The 15,476-nt window shown below is 32.4% G+C and overlaps 2 protein-coding genes across 2 annotated transcripts; both read left to right on the plus strand.

Annotated features, from left to right (window-relative positions):
• The first annotated feature begins 4,857 nt into the window (after window positions 1-4,857).
• Window positions 4,858-9,279, plus strand: LOC129890065 (probable aquaporin PIP-type pTOM75). Its single transcript, XM_055965579.1, has 4 exons — window positions 4,858-5,373; window positions 6,210-6,505; window positions 8,716-8,856; window positions 8,994-9,279. The coding sequence occupies exons 1-4, from the start codon at window positions 5,043-5,045 to the stop codon at window positions 9,084-9,086; spliced, it is 861 nt and encodes a 286-aa protein (XP_055821554.1). The 5' UTR covers window positions 4,858-5,042; the 3' UTR covers window positions 9,087-9,279.
• An 865-nt stretch (window positions 9,280-10,144) lies between these two features.
• LOC129890067 (short-chain dehydrogenase TIC 32, chloroplastic-like) lies at window positions 10,145-15,316 on the plus strand. Its single transcript, XM_055965582.1, has 8 exons — window positions 10,145-10,438; window positions 11,110-11,341; window positions 11,515-11,594; window positions 12,304-12,457; window positions 13,243-13,321; window positions 14,250-14,334; window positions 14,740-14,786; window positions 14,883-15,316. Exons 1-8 carry the CDS (start codon window positions 10,333-10,335, stop codon window positions 15,045-15,047), a joined length of 948 nt encoding a protein of 315 aa, XP_055821557.1. The 5' UTR covers window positions 10,145-10,332; the 3' UTR covers window positions 15,048-15,316.
• The last annotated feature ends 160 nt before the right edge of the window (window positions 15,317-15,476 follow it).

The raw sequence follows: 15,476 nt of genomic DNA on the forward strand, positions 1-15,476 counted from the left end.
AGAAATAGGAAAATGACACTTCAAAGATTACAAGCATAGCTGTACATTTATATAGGCGGTGCATATTTCATTTTCTTTAAGGTTATTTCAACAATCAAATAGGGCCAAAAATATATGGAATATATTAAATATTAATACCTAACATGATAAGTACCCATTAATGTGTCGTGTGATGAGAATATAGCACAATTATTAGCACAACTTTTCTATTTATAAATACCAAAAATTGAAGTCACAAACTCGTTTTTTTGTAATATTGATTGAGACATGAATTAGTATTATATACACCTTAAAAAAATTATATTATATTATTCCCCTCACCCACCCACCCCCCTCCGCGACCACCCAAAAAAAAAAAGATGCTCCTATTCCCTTATCTTCAACATAATTAATTACATCTCACAAATTTAAAATAATATGTATTTTGCCATTTCGTTTGCTTTTTCCATCAATACTACTAAAAATAATAATATAGAAATTAGCGGTAGAAAAATTCTACAACTAAATAAAATTAAATATGTATGCAAATCTAACTTTTATTATTGTGAGGTGGAAAAACTGTTTCTGATAATACCCTCTCTCTAGAAAGAAATATTTCAAAAAAATTGATAAATTCAATAATTAAACAAGAAAATTCATTATTATTCTATTTAATAATGAATTATTAGAAAATGTTGTTAATTACAAGAAATTTAACAATAATAACGAAATTCATAGCTAATTAAAAAAGATATAATATAGTCTTATCAAAGCATCAAATTCAAATAAGCCACGTCTTTAGCATTGACATTATATAATATGATTTCTTTTTCAATTTTTTTGTTCTTAATAAAATTGGACCACAAATTTATGAAAACAAATGGGTCGGTTTGCTTAGGCGGCTATGCTGACCCATCATCGTAGAAATTTTACTATTATTTGTGACATTTTTTTAATGACAAATGGCTAAATGATAGGGTTTGGACGGTTTTATTATATGTGTACAAGTTTTAAAGGTATTGCATTTTATTTTTATTTTGTCTTTATATTAGATTAATAGAACTTGTAATTTCATAGTTGTAACTTTTTCTTGTTTAATTTATTTGATATCTAAAATTTAGTGATTTGTTTAATTTGGGTTTGTGTCGGTAGGTTTTTCATTATTAAAATTTAAACTAAAGATTCTGATTAACTGATGGATGAATTTTAAAAAATCCAACGCATTCTTTGGTGGCTATTTTAAAAATATTTGAACTCAAAATCTCTGATTAAGGATGAAAGAGTTTCAAACATTCAAGACGCGCACTTTTTTATTTATTTTTGTGTAGTTAAAATATGGTTGTAATTGAACTTCATACTACTTGAGTACTAGGTTTCTTATTCACTAGAAATTCTTTCTTTTACCTTTTTCCTCCACTATTACCTCACACCAAAACATTAAAAAGAAACCAAAGAGAAAAAAGAGTTACACTTTTATTATAATTTAAGATAGAACAATACTTCCTCCTTTTAAAAAAAAAATGATCTAGTTTGATTTGATACGGAATTTAAAAAAATAAAAAAGACTTTTCAATTCTGTGATTCTAAATTAAAGTTATGTCAAATGTACCAAAATATCTTTTAATCTTGTGGCCTTAAACATGCTACGTGGAAAACTAAAATTAAAGTATTGTCAAAAAAAGGAAAAAGGTCATTCTTTTTTAAAAGAACTAAAAAAAAATAGGTCATTCTTTTTTAAACGGAAGGAGTATAAACAAGTGATTGAGATTTATTATTTGGAAAACCTATACCTTTTAGTGGTGGATGTCAAAAGCTTAAAATTCCATTTTTATGTTAAGAAGGTAACTTTTTGTAACATTACTTTTCATTTATTACTTTCTAGAAATGTTCTAGACTTTTTTGTGTTTTTTTTTTCTTTGTTTGTTTTGGTAAGTTTGATATAAGGGAAAATCAAAAGAGAATATTTGAATGACCAAAAATCACAATAACATAAAAGATGATATGAAGGCTTGAAATTGCATGTGAGTAGAACACAATGCCAATTTATCATCTTATGAGTTGTATAAACCATGATGTGCACTTCTCTTTTTGTGTGAGCAACATATATAAAGTTAAATCCAACACCCTCCTTCATGATAATCCAAAATAAAGTTTGGGAAAAATGACAATATAGAATTGGCCCAAAGTGTCACAAATATTATTATTTTTTTGGCTAGAATACTAAATGTGGAGCATATAATAACTCCTTTTTTTGGGGGGTGGGGGAAAGGGCTGTATTTCTTGTTATTTTGGCCCCTACATTATCATAATTTGAAGGGAATGACATAATGAACTTCTTTTCTTTGCAATTCCTACATCACACTTTTCCTTCCCTCTTACTTTGTATAAAATTCTTCTTACATCAATTTAATAAAGAATGTTACTTTTTATCTTTATTACCGAAGAAAGTTAGATATCTTTAATTGTTGTATGAATCAGGTTCTTAGTTTGAAGTTAGTCGAATTTACAGTTAAATAACACATTAATTTAATGTGGAATACCCCCTTACTGAAGGAGTAAAAATCATAATTTCAAATCTACTAAAACTTTAAAGTTTTATAATTATAACTCAATAATCAAAGGAACTACCCATATATATAGTACCTAACCCCAAATAATTCACTCAAATTATTTCTAAGTGTAAAACTCTCTCAAGGAGCCAAATCCACTCCTTGTTACAAATCTCACAACACACCCTTATCTCGATAGGAAAGTCTTTCCTATTTAAACATTGATTAGACAGGAAGGAAATAAACCTTTCGTAGTTGAGCACTAATTCCTGATTTGCCTTGAACTCCTGCCTCTTCTTATTCAATTATACTATACACATATTTTGCCAAAAATAGGTTTTGTCTAATCATCAAAATTTGCTTGACCAGTACTCTTCAATTACCCACTTAATTCCGACCATAAGATTCAAAATGCATTTGAATACATTATACACATCCAAATTCTAAAACTACAATATTTAAAATAATAATTTTATTTTTTAAAAATAAATTCACATTTAGCCAAACTATGTCATGTAAAAAAATAACCCTAAAAACAAATAAATAACATCTTCATTCACTCGCAAACAATTCGTGTTATACTATTTATACATGATTAAATAATTTTTTATATATAAATAGTAAATGTCGAACTCCCTTCTACTGCTTCATGTATCTACTTTTTTCGATTTTAACCTCCCTTATTAAAAACTCTGACTCCACCACTATTCACATGTCCTATCTCTTTAATATAAAAGAAGTTTATTTTATGGGGAAAAAAAAGAAATGAAAGAAAGAAAACAAACCATTCATAGGAATAAATAGAATGATTAGCTTGTGGGTAATTAGTCATGTCATTTGGATAAGCACTTCCATAATATTCTACATTCATCCTTTTATTTTTATTTTTATTTATTTAGTGATATGTGCATAGCAAATAGACCCTTGTGGTCGGGCCCTTCCCCGGACCCTGCGCATAGCGGGAGCTTAAGTGCACCGGGCTGCCTTTTTTTTTTTTATGTGCATAGCAAATAGACAACAGTTTCAAATAGATGGGCCCCAACTTGATGACCAGCGAGGAATGACATTGATGGACGATGGCCCATAAGTCTCAGCCCATCTTAGCCGTTGGGCCTTTAGCCCATGTGCTTATTCAAATGTGCTGTCACTTTCCCTAACGGTCACATAATCTCTTTTTTTTTCACGAATAAAACGGCTACATTTTCTTAGCCACTCGATTAGCTTCATTCATACATAACATACATATATGATTTTCGTAACCTTGTGCTATGAGTTGTTGACTGATTATTCACATAGTTTCAAACTTCGTCTTGCATTATTGCTCGAAATTTTTCTTTAAAATATTTGTTTTGTGTAGTCGCATTGAGTAACTTAGTTCAAAATCTCTTTTTCATGTAATAATAGCTTAATTCATGAAGGAGAGGTTTGAAGCAATAAAAAAAAGTTATTTTTATTATGATCTATAGATCATGATCACTTCGACTCATGAAATTAGTTGTAAATACTTATATCATAGTAAATTACCTACATTACACTATTTGGAAGATAGTCGTTTTTTTTTTTAATACTATGTAAATATAAGATGATTTGTACGATTAATTTAGCCATGAAAATGTATGATGTTTTCTCTGCGGCAATAATAATCCATAATATTAAGAGGTTTTCACTTTGTTATGGGTAACAATTTTTAAAATATTGCTTAGCTGCCCACATTCTTACAACTAGTTGAAAGATTAGGTGAAGTAAGTTGGCCCTGGACCAGCTAATCAAGTTCAAATTGTTTTCAAATAATTAACACTGACACTCTGTAGAAGATAAGAACAACAAATAAACCATACAAAAAAATCTGTCAACACCTTCTCCACTCTGGCCCTTTCCAGAACACTCCTCTTTATCATATTCAAGCCTCATTTAGTACACTACATAATATGTCATTAACAAAATAATAAAGTTTCTTGTTTTTCTACTTCTTACCATTTTTTGTATTTTGATTATAATATTATTTTTATTGTAGTAATATTTTTGTTACACTTTGTCGTCTTTTATACATTTATTATTATTTTTTTGAATTACTTTGAATTATTTTTTTCGTGGAAAATTTTAATAGCTCAAATAATTAATTATTAAAATTTTTAATTTATTAATTAAGATTTGATTTTCACTTTATAAATTCCCCCCCCCCCCCCCCCCCCGCCCTCATTCCTGTGCTCCTAACAAAACAAAAAAAGACTATTTTTTCTTAAGTGAAAAATCTATTGAAAAATTGTCTTTTTATCTTTGAGGTAAAAATAAAATATGCGTGTATTCTATAAAAGGACCGGCCCAATAATTAGTCAGAGCAAATTAATAAGTTTATCCCCACACATAATTTAATTGTGTTAATAATGAGTTCTCCACTATAAAAGAACCACAATCCTATCCTTTCTCAGTACTAAACTTGATTCTTGGACTGACCACTCAGCACAAAGAAAGGAAAAAAAAAAAAAGCTTCAATCTTTTGTGGGTGTGAGAAAAATGGCTGAAAACAAGGAAGAAGATGTTAAGCTTGGAGCTAACAAGTTTAGGGAGACTCAACCATTGGGTACAGCAGCTCAAACAGACAAAGATTACAAAGAGCCACCACCAGCTCCATTGTTTGAACCAGGGGAGTTGTCATCATGGTCCTTTTACAGGGCTGGTATTGCAGAGTTTATGGCAACTTTCTTGTTCTTGTACATCACAATCTTGACTGTTATGGGTCTTAAGAGATCTGATAGTTTATGTTCTTCAGTGGGTATTCAAGGGGTTGCTTGGGCTTTTGGTGGTATGATCTTTGCTTTGGTCTACTGTACTGCTGGTATCTCAGGTTTGTTTTTTTCCCCTTTTCATTCTTGGATGTTTCTTTTAGTTATTATCTTGTTCAAACTTGCTCCTTTTATCTTTTATATTGTAAAAATCTGATCTTTTTTTAGTTGGTTCTTTTAATTTTATGTGTTCTTGATAATTTGTGAAGAAAGATTCAGTCTTTCCATGTTTTAGAGGGTGAAAACATGTTACTGGTTTATTTTCTGTGTCTGAATTACATAAATGAAGTTTTCCCTTTTCATTCTTGTTGCTTCTTTTAGTCATTTGCTTGAAGAAGCTTGTTCCTCTTACCTTTATACTGTAAAAAGATAACCTTTTTTGAGTTGATTCTCTTTATTTTCCTTTCTTTTGCTTTGCATGTTTGAGCTTTTGTTTACTTATTTTGTATCCCATACTTTTATCAACTAATTTGATGGATTCTTGAGTATAGTCAACTTAAAGATTCAACCTTTTCATGTTTTAGAGGTTCAAAACATGTTACTGGTTTACTTACTGTCTAAATTACAAAAAAAGTACCAGTAGTTTTCCCTTTCCAACTACTTTTATGGGATCTTGAGTATACTCACAAAAAGATCCAGTTATTGTGGTCATTTTGTACATCATACTTTTATCACTAATTTTATGGATTCTTGAGTGTGTACTCACATAAAAGGTTCAGTTTTTCCCTGTTTTTGAAGTTCAAAACATGTCAAATTACAAAAGATTTGAGTCTTTTTCCTCTTTGATATATCTTGCTCCCAAATCCAGTCCTTTACTTTTTGAATTTGGTTTTTGCACATACGGGGCTTACTTAATTTTTCTCTTAAACTGAATCATGTGTGTTTTGATATCAAACAGGAGGACACATCAACCCAGCTGTGACTTTTGGACTTTTCTTGGCAAGGAAATTGTCCTTGACCAGGGCTGTTTTCTACATAGTGATGCAGTGCCTTGGTGCCATCTGTGGTGCTGGTGTTGTGAAGGGATTCATGCAGGGACCATACCAAAGACTTGGTGGTGGTGCTAATGTTGTTAATCCTGGATACACCAAAGGTTCTGGCCTTGGTGCTGAAATTATTGGCACCTTTGTCCTTGTTTACACTGTTTTCTCAGCCACTGATGCCAAGAGAAATGCCAGAGACTCACATGTTCCTGTAAGTATTTCCTATTGTAGTTTCAACATTAACATGTTTTAGTGCTTCTTTCTGACATCAAGTTTGTGCTTGAGCTGCCTTTCGGAAACAGTACATGTAGGATTTTAATGGGGTTTTTGTTGTTATTGTTGTCATATCAAGTTTTCTTATCATGGAAATGTACATGTTAGTTCTAAGTTAGAGTTTTGCCATAGATGTAATTTTTGAAAATTTATCAAGACATAGGTGACTTTAACATTGTATAATTTGAATTGAAAGTCTACATCTAGAAGTAGATGGAAGGAATATTAAACAACCTACTTGCTGTGACATGTTATGTAACACTGATTGGGTAAAAGTTCATTATACTGTTTAATGTGTGTAAAAAGTTAAATTCTTTAGGACAAGTGGTCTTACTTTTTGGTATAGTTAGGCAAAAATGATGTTCATGCTAGCATGTGGCATGTCTGGTTTTGTCAGCAAGTCCTTTTAGTTGGTGTAGGGTCATTGACAAATATGTTGTGGGCCTAATTGAGTTAGGCTAAAGATTGTGATGTTCATGTGATAAGTTACTGTAAGAGTGGCATTTTTTTGTAATGTAATTCACCATGTCAGAATGTTGTGGTCCTCAAGGTTAAAATTGTGTGTCCAATGCACTACCCTAATAATTCAATATAAAATTATAATAAAATTAATATTTTAGATAAAAATAATTTATGCGAAAATTAATTTTTAAAAATTATACACCAAAATTAAGGTTTAAGATTAATATTATAAAGATATTACATAAAAAATAATTAGGTATATTAGCATTAAATTAAAAACATACAATTTATAATATGTTAAATTAAAGGTGTTATATAATAAAAATAATTTAATCGAGAAATTTGATATGATACTATTCACATGCTATGCTATAATTGTGTGAATTTTTGTGATGGATTGAAAATGAAAAACACTAAATCCAATCCAACACAAAATTTCACATTATTATAGTGTGTGAATAGTGTCACACCAAATTTGATGTGACCAACACCATTTTTTTATTAAATTATTATATAAGAAAAAAATATGAATTATACAGGGTGTATATGTTATAAAAGGAAGACATGATCTGTTTTATGAAATAAGAAAATATAAATAAAATAAAAATAATAATTTAATATTGAAGGAGAGTTTTGGAGTAACTGGTAAAGTTGTTGCCATGTGACCAGGAGGTCACGGGTTCAAATTTTGGAAACAGCCTCTGACAGAAATGCAAGGTAAGGAAGGCTGCGTACAATAGACCCTTGTGGTCGGGCCCTTCTCCGAACTCTGCGCATAGCGGGAGCTTTAGTGCATTGGGTCTTCCTTTATTGAAGAGAAAGAAGAATATAAAAATTTAGTGTAGTGTATTGAAGTTGGTTTACACTAAGATGGTGTCACACCATTTTTTAAAACACTATTTTAACATTAAAATAGTGGAAAATTAACTCCAATCTATTACACTATTTTTTTATACCAAAAAAGAATATCCCTTTTATTATTCATCCAACAGTTGAGATTAAGATAAAATTTATTCTATTATTATTCGGTCAGTAAATTGTGTATATGTTAAAAGGAGAGAAATCATATATTCCTTCTAACTGTGTTAGTTTTATTTGGCACGGTGTTTAAGAAGCAAAGACATACTTTTGAATCTTGTGGTTTTTAAATTAAAGATGTTTATTGTCTTTAAATCTTGTTATCTTAAACTACTAGTCAGGTAGAATGTGAAAACTTACTAATATGGAAAGAGACTTTTTTTTTGAGACAGATTAAAAAGTAAGACACTTAATTCAGATGAAAGAAGTATTTAGAAAGGTTAAAAATTTATTGTGTCTTACTATGCAAAAGCAAAGCCTGGTGTTTAAGTGGAGAAGGATAGAAGGGTAGGCTCATTATTCACCGAGTTTGGAAGGCTATGGTTAGTCTAAAAGGCGGGTCATAGATGGATTTTTCGGTTATCAAAAAAAATTATCGTGTCTTGAAAAAGGTGTGATATTGGACCACATGAAATGAAAGAATGAGATTCCTCAACATCAATCTTAAAAGGATTAGAGAAGTCATAATGACATAAGTTTGTACCTTTACACAACTTTAAGACATGTTGACAAAATTATTTGCCTCTCTTAGCTAACTCCAACTGTCAGTATGTATAAGTTAATTTTTTTTTGAAGACATCATACTGAAAATTTGCATGTTTATTGCAGATTTTGGCACCACTTCCCATTGGATTCGCGGTATTCTTGGTTCATTTGGCCACCATCCCCATCACCGGAACTGGCATCAACCCCGCTAGGAGTCTAGGAGCTGCTATCATCTACAACACCGATGCAGCATGGGATGATCACGTAAGTAAAACAATGTCTTTCATTCAAACTGGCTCGAACACCACCATTACTTAACCAAAAAAAAAACCTTTCTTTCTTGTGGCATGTTTAAGAGCCAAAACTAACAAGTTTATTTTTTTGTTGTTGATTGTCAACAGTGGGTCTTTTGGGTTGGACCAATGATTGGAGCTGCTCTTGCTGCAGTTTACCATCAGATAATCATCAGAGCTATGCCATTCCACAGGTCTTAAGTTTACCAGTGGATTCTCAAGATTCAAAGAGTGTACCTTTTTTTTTCTTGGTTAAATTTTTAATTCTTCCCTTGTGATGTATTTGTAATGTGGATTTTCCTTCTCTTAAGATGTGTTCTATTATGTGTGTAAATTATCAGGTTATGATAATGTAACGTACCTTATCGATGAAGGTTCTTTATTTTATCCTCAATACCCTACTTTTTTTTTTTAATTTGTTCGTTTGATTTTTGACTTGACATGAAATTAAGAAATTAGAGAAGATTTTTTGAATCTTATGGTTTTGAATTAAAGAGAGTAGAAGTATTAAAAAAAGTTAAAATTGAATCAAAGAAGAAAAGAGCCAATGGTGAAGTTTAGCTGCTGAAAATTAAGAGTTCCATCAATTAGTAAGGATCTGACCCATTGTAATGATATCTACTTTCGTATCGCTCCTTGTTATCAAATGTAGTTTCTTCAAAAAGATGATAGATACTAAGTTGTTACCACTAGTAAGTTTCTTCACTAAATAGGTCTTATGTAGTTTTTGCATCTTAGTTAAGAATAAAAAAATATCAAACTATTAATTTATATACTTTTGGTGTTTGGATGTCACATTTGATATTTACTGTGTTTTGAGGGTGAGTAAAGGGGGAAAAAAGGATCAAGTAAATGTAGACAAACTAAAAAAATAACCAAGACAACAATTTTATAGGAGGAACAAATTTTTCCTTTTAAATCAGCAAAAAGTTAAACTCTTTCTTTGTCTTTCTTCAAGATCAACGAAAGTTAAGTTTTTATTTTAACATTATTGTTTTATCACATTAAATAACTATAATTATTTAGTGAACATCAAAATTGAATCGTTAAAAATCAAAAATTAATATACTAAAAATCAATAAAAAAATGTCATATTAATTTAATTATTAATTTAATATATTTAAAAATTAAAAATTAATAAATCAAATCAATTATATATAAAATCGAACCGCCTACCCGTGCCACCGTGCGGGTTAATAATGTTACGTTTGGTTAGTGGTTTTTAGAGTGTATTCCAATGTAGAAAAGCAACAAATTAGTGGATTATCTGTAAAATACCATTGGTTTTATCAATCCAAAAAGAAAAAAATGTGTTTACTCTTTACAACATAATCTATTATATACTCCTCAAATTGGGTCATCTTTCATTACAGGAAAAAAATTAAAATCACAGTACTTTCTTGATCTACGCTAATCGACAAATCAATTTCTCCAAGAAGAAAAAAAGATGTGGTTATTTGGATTAAAAGGGGCATCTGGTTTTTCTGCTTCTTCCACTGCTGAACAAGTTACTCAAGGAATTGATGCTACTGGACTCACTGCCATTGTTACAGGTTCACAGCTTTCCTTTTTTGAAGTCTTTTTTTTTTGTAAAAAAATAATCTTTAATACCCTTTCTCCCAATTTTCACTGAGTTGTTGGTATGTTTTTATTCTCTTTTTTTTTGAGGGGGTGGGGTGGGTGGGATGTTATGGGGGTTGTTACCTTTTTTTTTTCAAGCTAAGCTATGACAAGTAGACCTTAAATGTGGATATCCATGGCAAGTAATGTTCATCTGACAACTTATTAACAGAGTTTCAAGATGAAAATTTTCTTACTTGTTGACATTTCCTTTTTCAATACTGCAACTGGATGGTAATAAATTGTCATTGATATGGGATGTTTTGAATTTGGGAGAAACAGAAAGAGATATTTGAAATTAGCAACTTATACTGCCCATTTCAAGAAAGAAATTGACAACTTATTTCATGTCATCTCCCATAAAGTTCCACATCATGGTAAAGAGGATGAAATCACTCTCTTATATTTCACAACTAGCAAGAGTTTAAAAATCTATTGGTTTCAAGAATAAGTTCATTTTAGCTAGAGTTTCGTATTGCTTTTCTGGCATTTAAAGTCATTTCGGAATTGGATGATGATTGCCTCTCAATTACTTACTAAATGTGCAATGTAAGCTGAAGTGCTGAACGAAGGCTCACTTTTGTCTGGATCATTAAATTTTCAGGAGCATCTAGTGGTATTGGTGCAGAAACAACACGTGTCCTTGCCATGCGAGGTGTACATGTCGTAATGGCAGTTCGCAATGTACAAAGTGGCGCAGAAGTTAAAGAAAGTATTCTTAAAGGGATCCCTCAGGCCAAAATTGATGTAATGGAGTTGGATCTTGGTTCTATGGCATCCGTTAGGAAGTTTGCATCAGAATATATCTATACTGGCTATCCTCTGAACATCCTAATGTAAAAAAAAAATTCCTTAAACTGTTTCACGGGTTCAACACACAGTCATAATTAGATTTTTGAATTCATCTTTGGTCCATTGGTATTGCTCGGAACGAATGTCTTGTCCACTCTGGCCCTCCACCTTAATGCGTGACTATTACGATACTAAATGCCTCTTTTATTTTTTGAAGCAACAATGCAGGGGTTATGGCTCCACCGTTCATGCTTTCTCAAGACAACATTGAATTACAGTTTGCTACTAATCATTTAGGTAAATAAGTTCATTTTTTTGTGTTTGTTTAAGATATCTTAGTTATAGGGAGAGTATTCACGTTCATTCATCAAAAAGTTTCAGCACACTTAGCCATTCCTTAACATTGTAGAATACAAGGACCCCCCTTTCTTGGGATGTGTCATTTTATCACTTTGTTTTGCTATTATTTTATGAAAATGGCATAGTGGTCATAGGTATATCTTCTTGTAGAAGATTTTTACATCAATTTGTTTCTGTATTAGATTTCACCTGTTTTCTTCCTATTTCTTTCCCTTTTTAAAACAAAATATGTTTTTCCTTTTATTCGTTGTAACTTGCCCATTGGTTTTCAAGAAGCCAAAAGTTGGACTTGCAAACTGTGTGATCTCGATGTTATGTTGAAATCTATGTTGCTCGGAGTCTCCAAAAATATTGTTGCACATGTGTCGTGTCGTCCAAAAATACACTGCTTTTGGAGGATCTGACACGTAGCAGGCGGGGTTTTTGAAGGTTCCGAGCAACATAGGTTGAAATACATGGTTGTAGCTTATATCCCATTGTGTTTTTCATTTGATGTTGAAGTGCAATTACAAGTACCTAGTCAAGTAGTCTAATCTCGACAGTTGTGTGTGTTTTCTTTTATTGGGATTGTTCTGCTCTAATAGGATGGTTTCAGGTTGAAGTATCACTTGCTTTCACCAATATAAGACTAGTAATGTTTTTGCAGGTCATTTTCTTTTGACAAATCTTTTGCTACAGAACCTGAAAAGTACAGCTCAAGCGAGCCATAAAGAAGGAAGGATTGTAAATGTTTCATCAATGGGACATCGATTTACATATCGTGAAGGGATCCGCTTCGACAAAATCAATGACAAAGATAGGTACTTCATGCTTGTCATGTCCATATATATACTCTTCTTAGATATATGTCTTTATTTATTCACACATCTTTAAGAATAATAGATGGATGTAGCTAAATTTTGGAGTCTGAAATTGGAATTATAATATGAAGACTGGGTCTAAAAATGGGGTTATACGAACACCCAAGAGTGTGTCCTAGTGGTCGATGAAGTTGGTTGAGCACCGTGAGGTCTCGGGTTCGAATCTCAGCAAAGACAATACACTAGGTGATTTCTTCCCATCTATTAGAGCCTTGGTGGATAGAGTTACTTGGTACCTGTTGCTGGTGGGAGGTGACAGGTATCTGGTGGAATTAGTCGAGGTACGCGCAAGCTGTCCTAGACACCACGGTTATCAAAAAAAGAAAAGGGGAGGGGGGTATATGTTGCTTTGGTTGACTTAGCAGTGACCCAATTCTCGTGATTCCATACAATAAGTATGTGGCAAGGCTCTTTATCAAAAAGAAAATAATGTAGCAAGTTCTATGATTTTTCGAAAGTAGACATTATTTTGCCATAATCCAAATTAGAAACGATGTAAGCTATCATTAATGCCTCAAGTTTTTGTACTTGAGAAACAACATGATATTTGTTGGTTGACAGATATATAGCTATGAATTTTTCTTCATAACCTGTCTTGCAAGTAGGGCAGTATAAAACTGAAAATTATTACAGGAAAACAGAATGAAAATCACATTCAGGATCAGACAGTGGATGCTTTCTTTGCGCAAGCGATTGACAGTAACATTTATTTTGTCTATTTCCAGTTACACCGCAATACTGGCTTATGGACAGTCAAAGCTTGCTAATATCTTACACGCGAATGAACTTGCCAGGCATTTCAAGGTACACTATTGTCTTCTCAGTATTGAAACTTCTCTTAATTTCTGTGACTGGTAACTTGTTGAATATTTTAGTATCCAGAGGAAACATTTTAATTGCAACAATTTAGATTCTTAGGTCCCCGTCCAGTGTTCTTCTCATCCAGTGACAATTTTGAAGTTGAATTACTGTTTAATTTACGAGGAATGAACGTCTCTACAGTTTCCACCATTATATGCAAGTTTCTTTTTTAAATTGATCGTCATCCCGGTAATGAAGTGTAGGAACTAAAGGAATTCCCTTTAAAGAAGCATTGCATCTGTTCAATTGCTTTCTCTTACCCTTTATGTTGAGCAGTTACTCATTAGCTGGGGCAGTATATTCCTATGTTCTAGCTATAGATTTTGGTTCATTCTTGATATCCTGGGAGTATCATTCGCAGTCGTGGGTCCTGTTCTGCAGTTTCAGTGTAGCTAATTCCTCTTCGGATCTGAACTTGTGAGTTTTTTTCTCCTTAATAGCCCAAAAAAGATGCAAGAGATGACTTAATTTCCCAAAACTGGTCTTCGTCACTGACTCAAGAAATCATGAATTATTGATTCGCGTGACAAATTTAAGCGCAACTTCTATTTCAAGCCTCAACCTGTGATTGTTTGGCGACCAGAGGTGGATTAGCAGACATACTGTTCATATTTCCATCGTTATTATTTGTACGCAATGCCTAGATGATATTGCTACTTCCATGTAGTAGAAACTCGACTCCAGACATACCCGTCCAAGGGAACATTTGCAGTGAGAAGTGGTAGTATGAGTTTGCGTTCAAGATGCCTAGGCACTTGTGACACTGTTAAATGACGTTAGACTCGTTATCCTAGAAACCATGTAGTATGATGATGTGGATATCAAGACTAGCTAAGCATAAGCTCTAACAATACTAGTCTTACCGGCACAGGAAGAAGGAGTGGAGATAACTGCTAATTCACTTCACCCGGGATCAATTACTACCAATCTTCTCCGTCACCAGAGTTTGGTTGAAGGTAATTTTTTAAAATCTTCCACAGGTCGAGTGGTTCTTATTGTTTTAATGATATATCTCATGGAATTTGTATCCTTCAATGGGCCATAAAATTTTTATGCCGAAATTAGATTTCCTTATCCCTCGAAATAAACTACCCCTTATACGTATATGAAATGGAACAAGAAATGAAGGAAAGGAATTTCTTTCATGAACTTTTATTGTATTAATTGAATAAGGATTTAGTACGATAAACTTTGTTTTGGATATGAAAATTCTTCTAGGGTGCCATACACTATAACCGCGAGGAGTTACACCATGCAGAGCATATACAAAGTTTAGAGCCTCAACATGACATGCAGTGTTTGAAGTCCCCTAATCTTGGCAAGTTTCATGTTAGTTAATTTTTATTTTGGACCTCTTGCAGGCTTAGTTAACTGGATTGGCAAATACTTTATTAAAAACATTCCACAGGTGAGTAGTTGTGGGATAAATATAAGATCCATAACTGACTGTTTGTCACAAGATTTTGTGTCTGTTTCCTCTCATATGCTTCTCTGTTGATTCCAGGGAGCAGCAACTACATGCTATGTAGCTTTGCATCCTCAGGTGAAGGGAATAACCGGTGAATACTTTTCGGACAGCAATATTGCTGCACCAACTTCTCAGGGTAGAGACGCAGAATTGGCAAAGAAACTCTGGGATTTCAGCTTGGATTTAACAAAACCTCAGTAAAAAACGTCAATGTTGCCTTATCTCAGTATGTGATCATCACAGAATACTCTTCATAAATTCTCTTGTTTTTCCTTTTTCTTTCAAATAAATTTCTTGTAATGCACATCTCGACTAGTTTTGGCTGGGGTACAGGGTTCAAATATTGCCGGTTGAAAACTTGAGTTTCCTGATAATGATGACATGTATTCTTGGTATATCCCCATTGACACTTTTGATCAAAAGATCATCATTATACTTGTATATATGTCTGCAACATATTGTCACTTCAATTCTGGTTCCATCTAACCTTGCTAAAAAACCTATTCTCTCGATACGTTCCTCAAGAAATATGATTCGGGCTAGAAGGGATGGAAAACATGCTAATATCATTTTGATTGAATAGATGATCCATCCCCTTGTTTGAACATCTGATATGGCTGAGTTCGAACC

The sequence above is a fragment of the Solanum dulcamara genome, chromosome 5 (assembly GCF_947179165.1).
Source record: "Solanum dulcamara chromosome 5, daSolDulc1.2, whole genome shotgun sequence".
Lineage (NCBI taxonomy): Eukaryota > Viridiplantae > Streptophyta > Magnoliopsida > Solanales > Solanaceae > Solanum > Solanum dulcamara.

Bases quoted from the DNA above. Each gene is read 5' to 3' on its own strand.
- LOC129890065 (XM_055965579.1), top strand. From the start codon at position 5,043: ATGGCTGAAAACAAGGAAGAAGATGTTAAGCTTGGAGCTAACAAGTTT. The intron at 5,374-6,209 runs GTTTGTTTTTTT...GATATCAAACAG, and splicing joins CTGTACTGCTGGTATCTCAG to GAGGACACATCAACCCAGCT. The intron at 6,506-8,715 runs GTAAGTATTTCC...TGTTTATTGCAG, and splicing joins CCAGAGACTCACATGTTCCT to ATTTTGGCACCACTTCCCAT.
- LOC129890067 (XM_055965582.1), top strand. From the start codon at position 10,333: ATGTGGTTATTTGGATTAAAAGGGGCATCTGGTTTTTCTGCTTCTTCC. The intron at 11,342-11,514 runs GTAAAAAAAAAA...TATTTTTTGAAG, and splicing joins TATCCTCTGAACATCCTAAT to CAACAATGCAGGGGTTATGG. The intron at 13,322-14,249 runs GTACACTATTGT...TTACCGGCACAG, and splicing joins AACTTGCCAGGCATTTCAAG to GAAGAAGGAGTGGAGATAAC.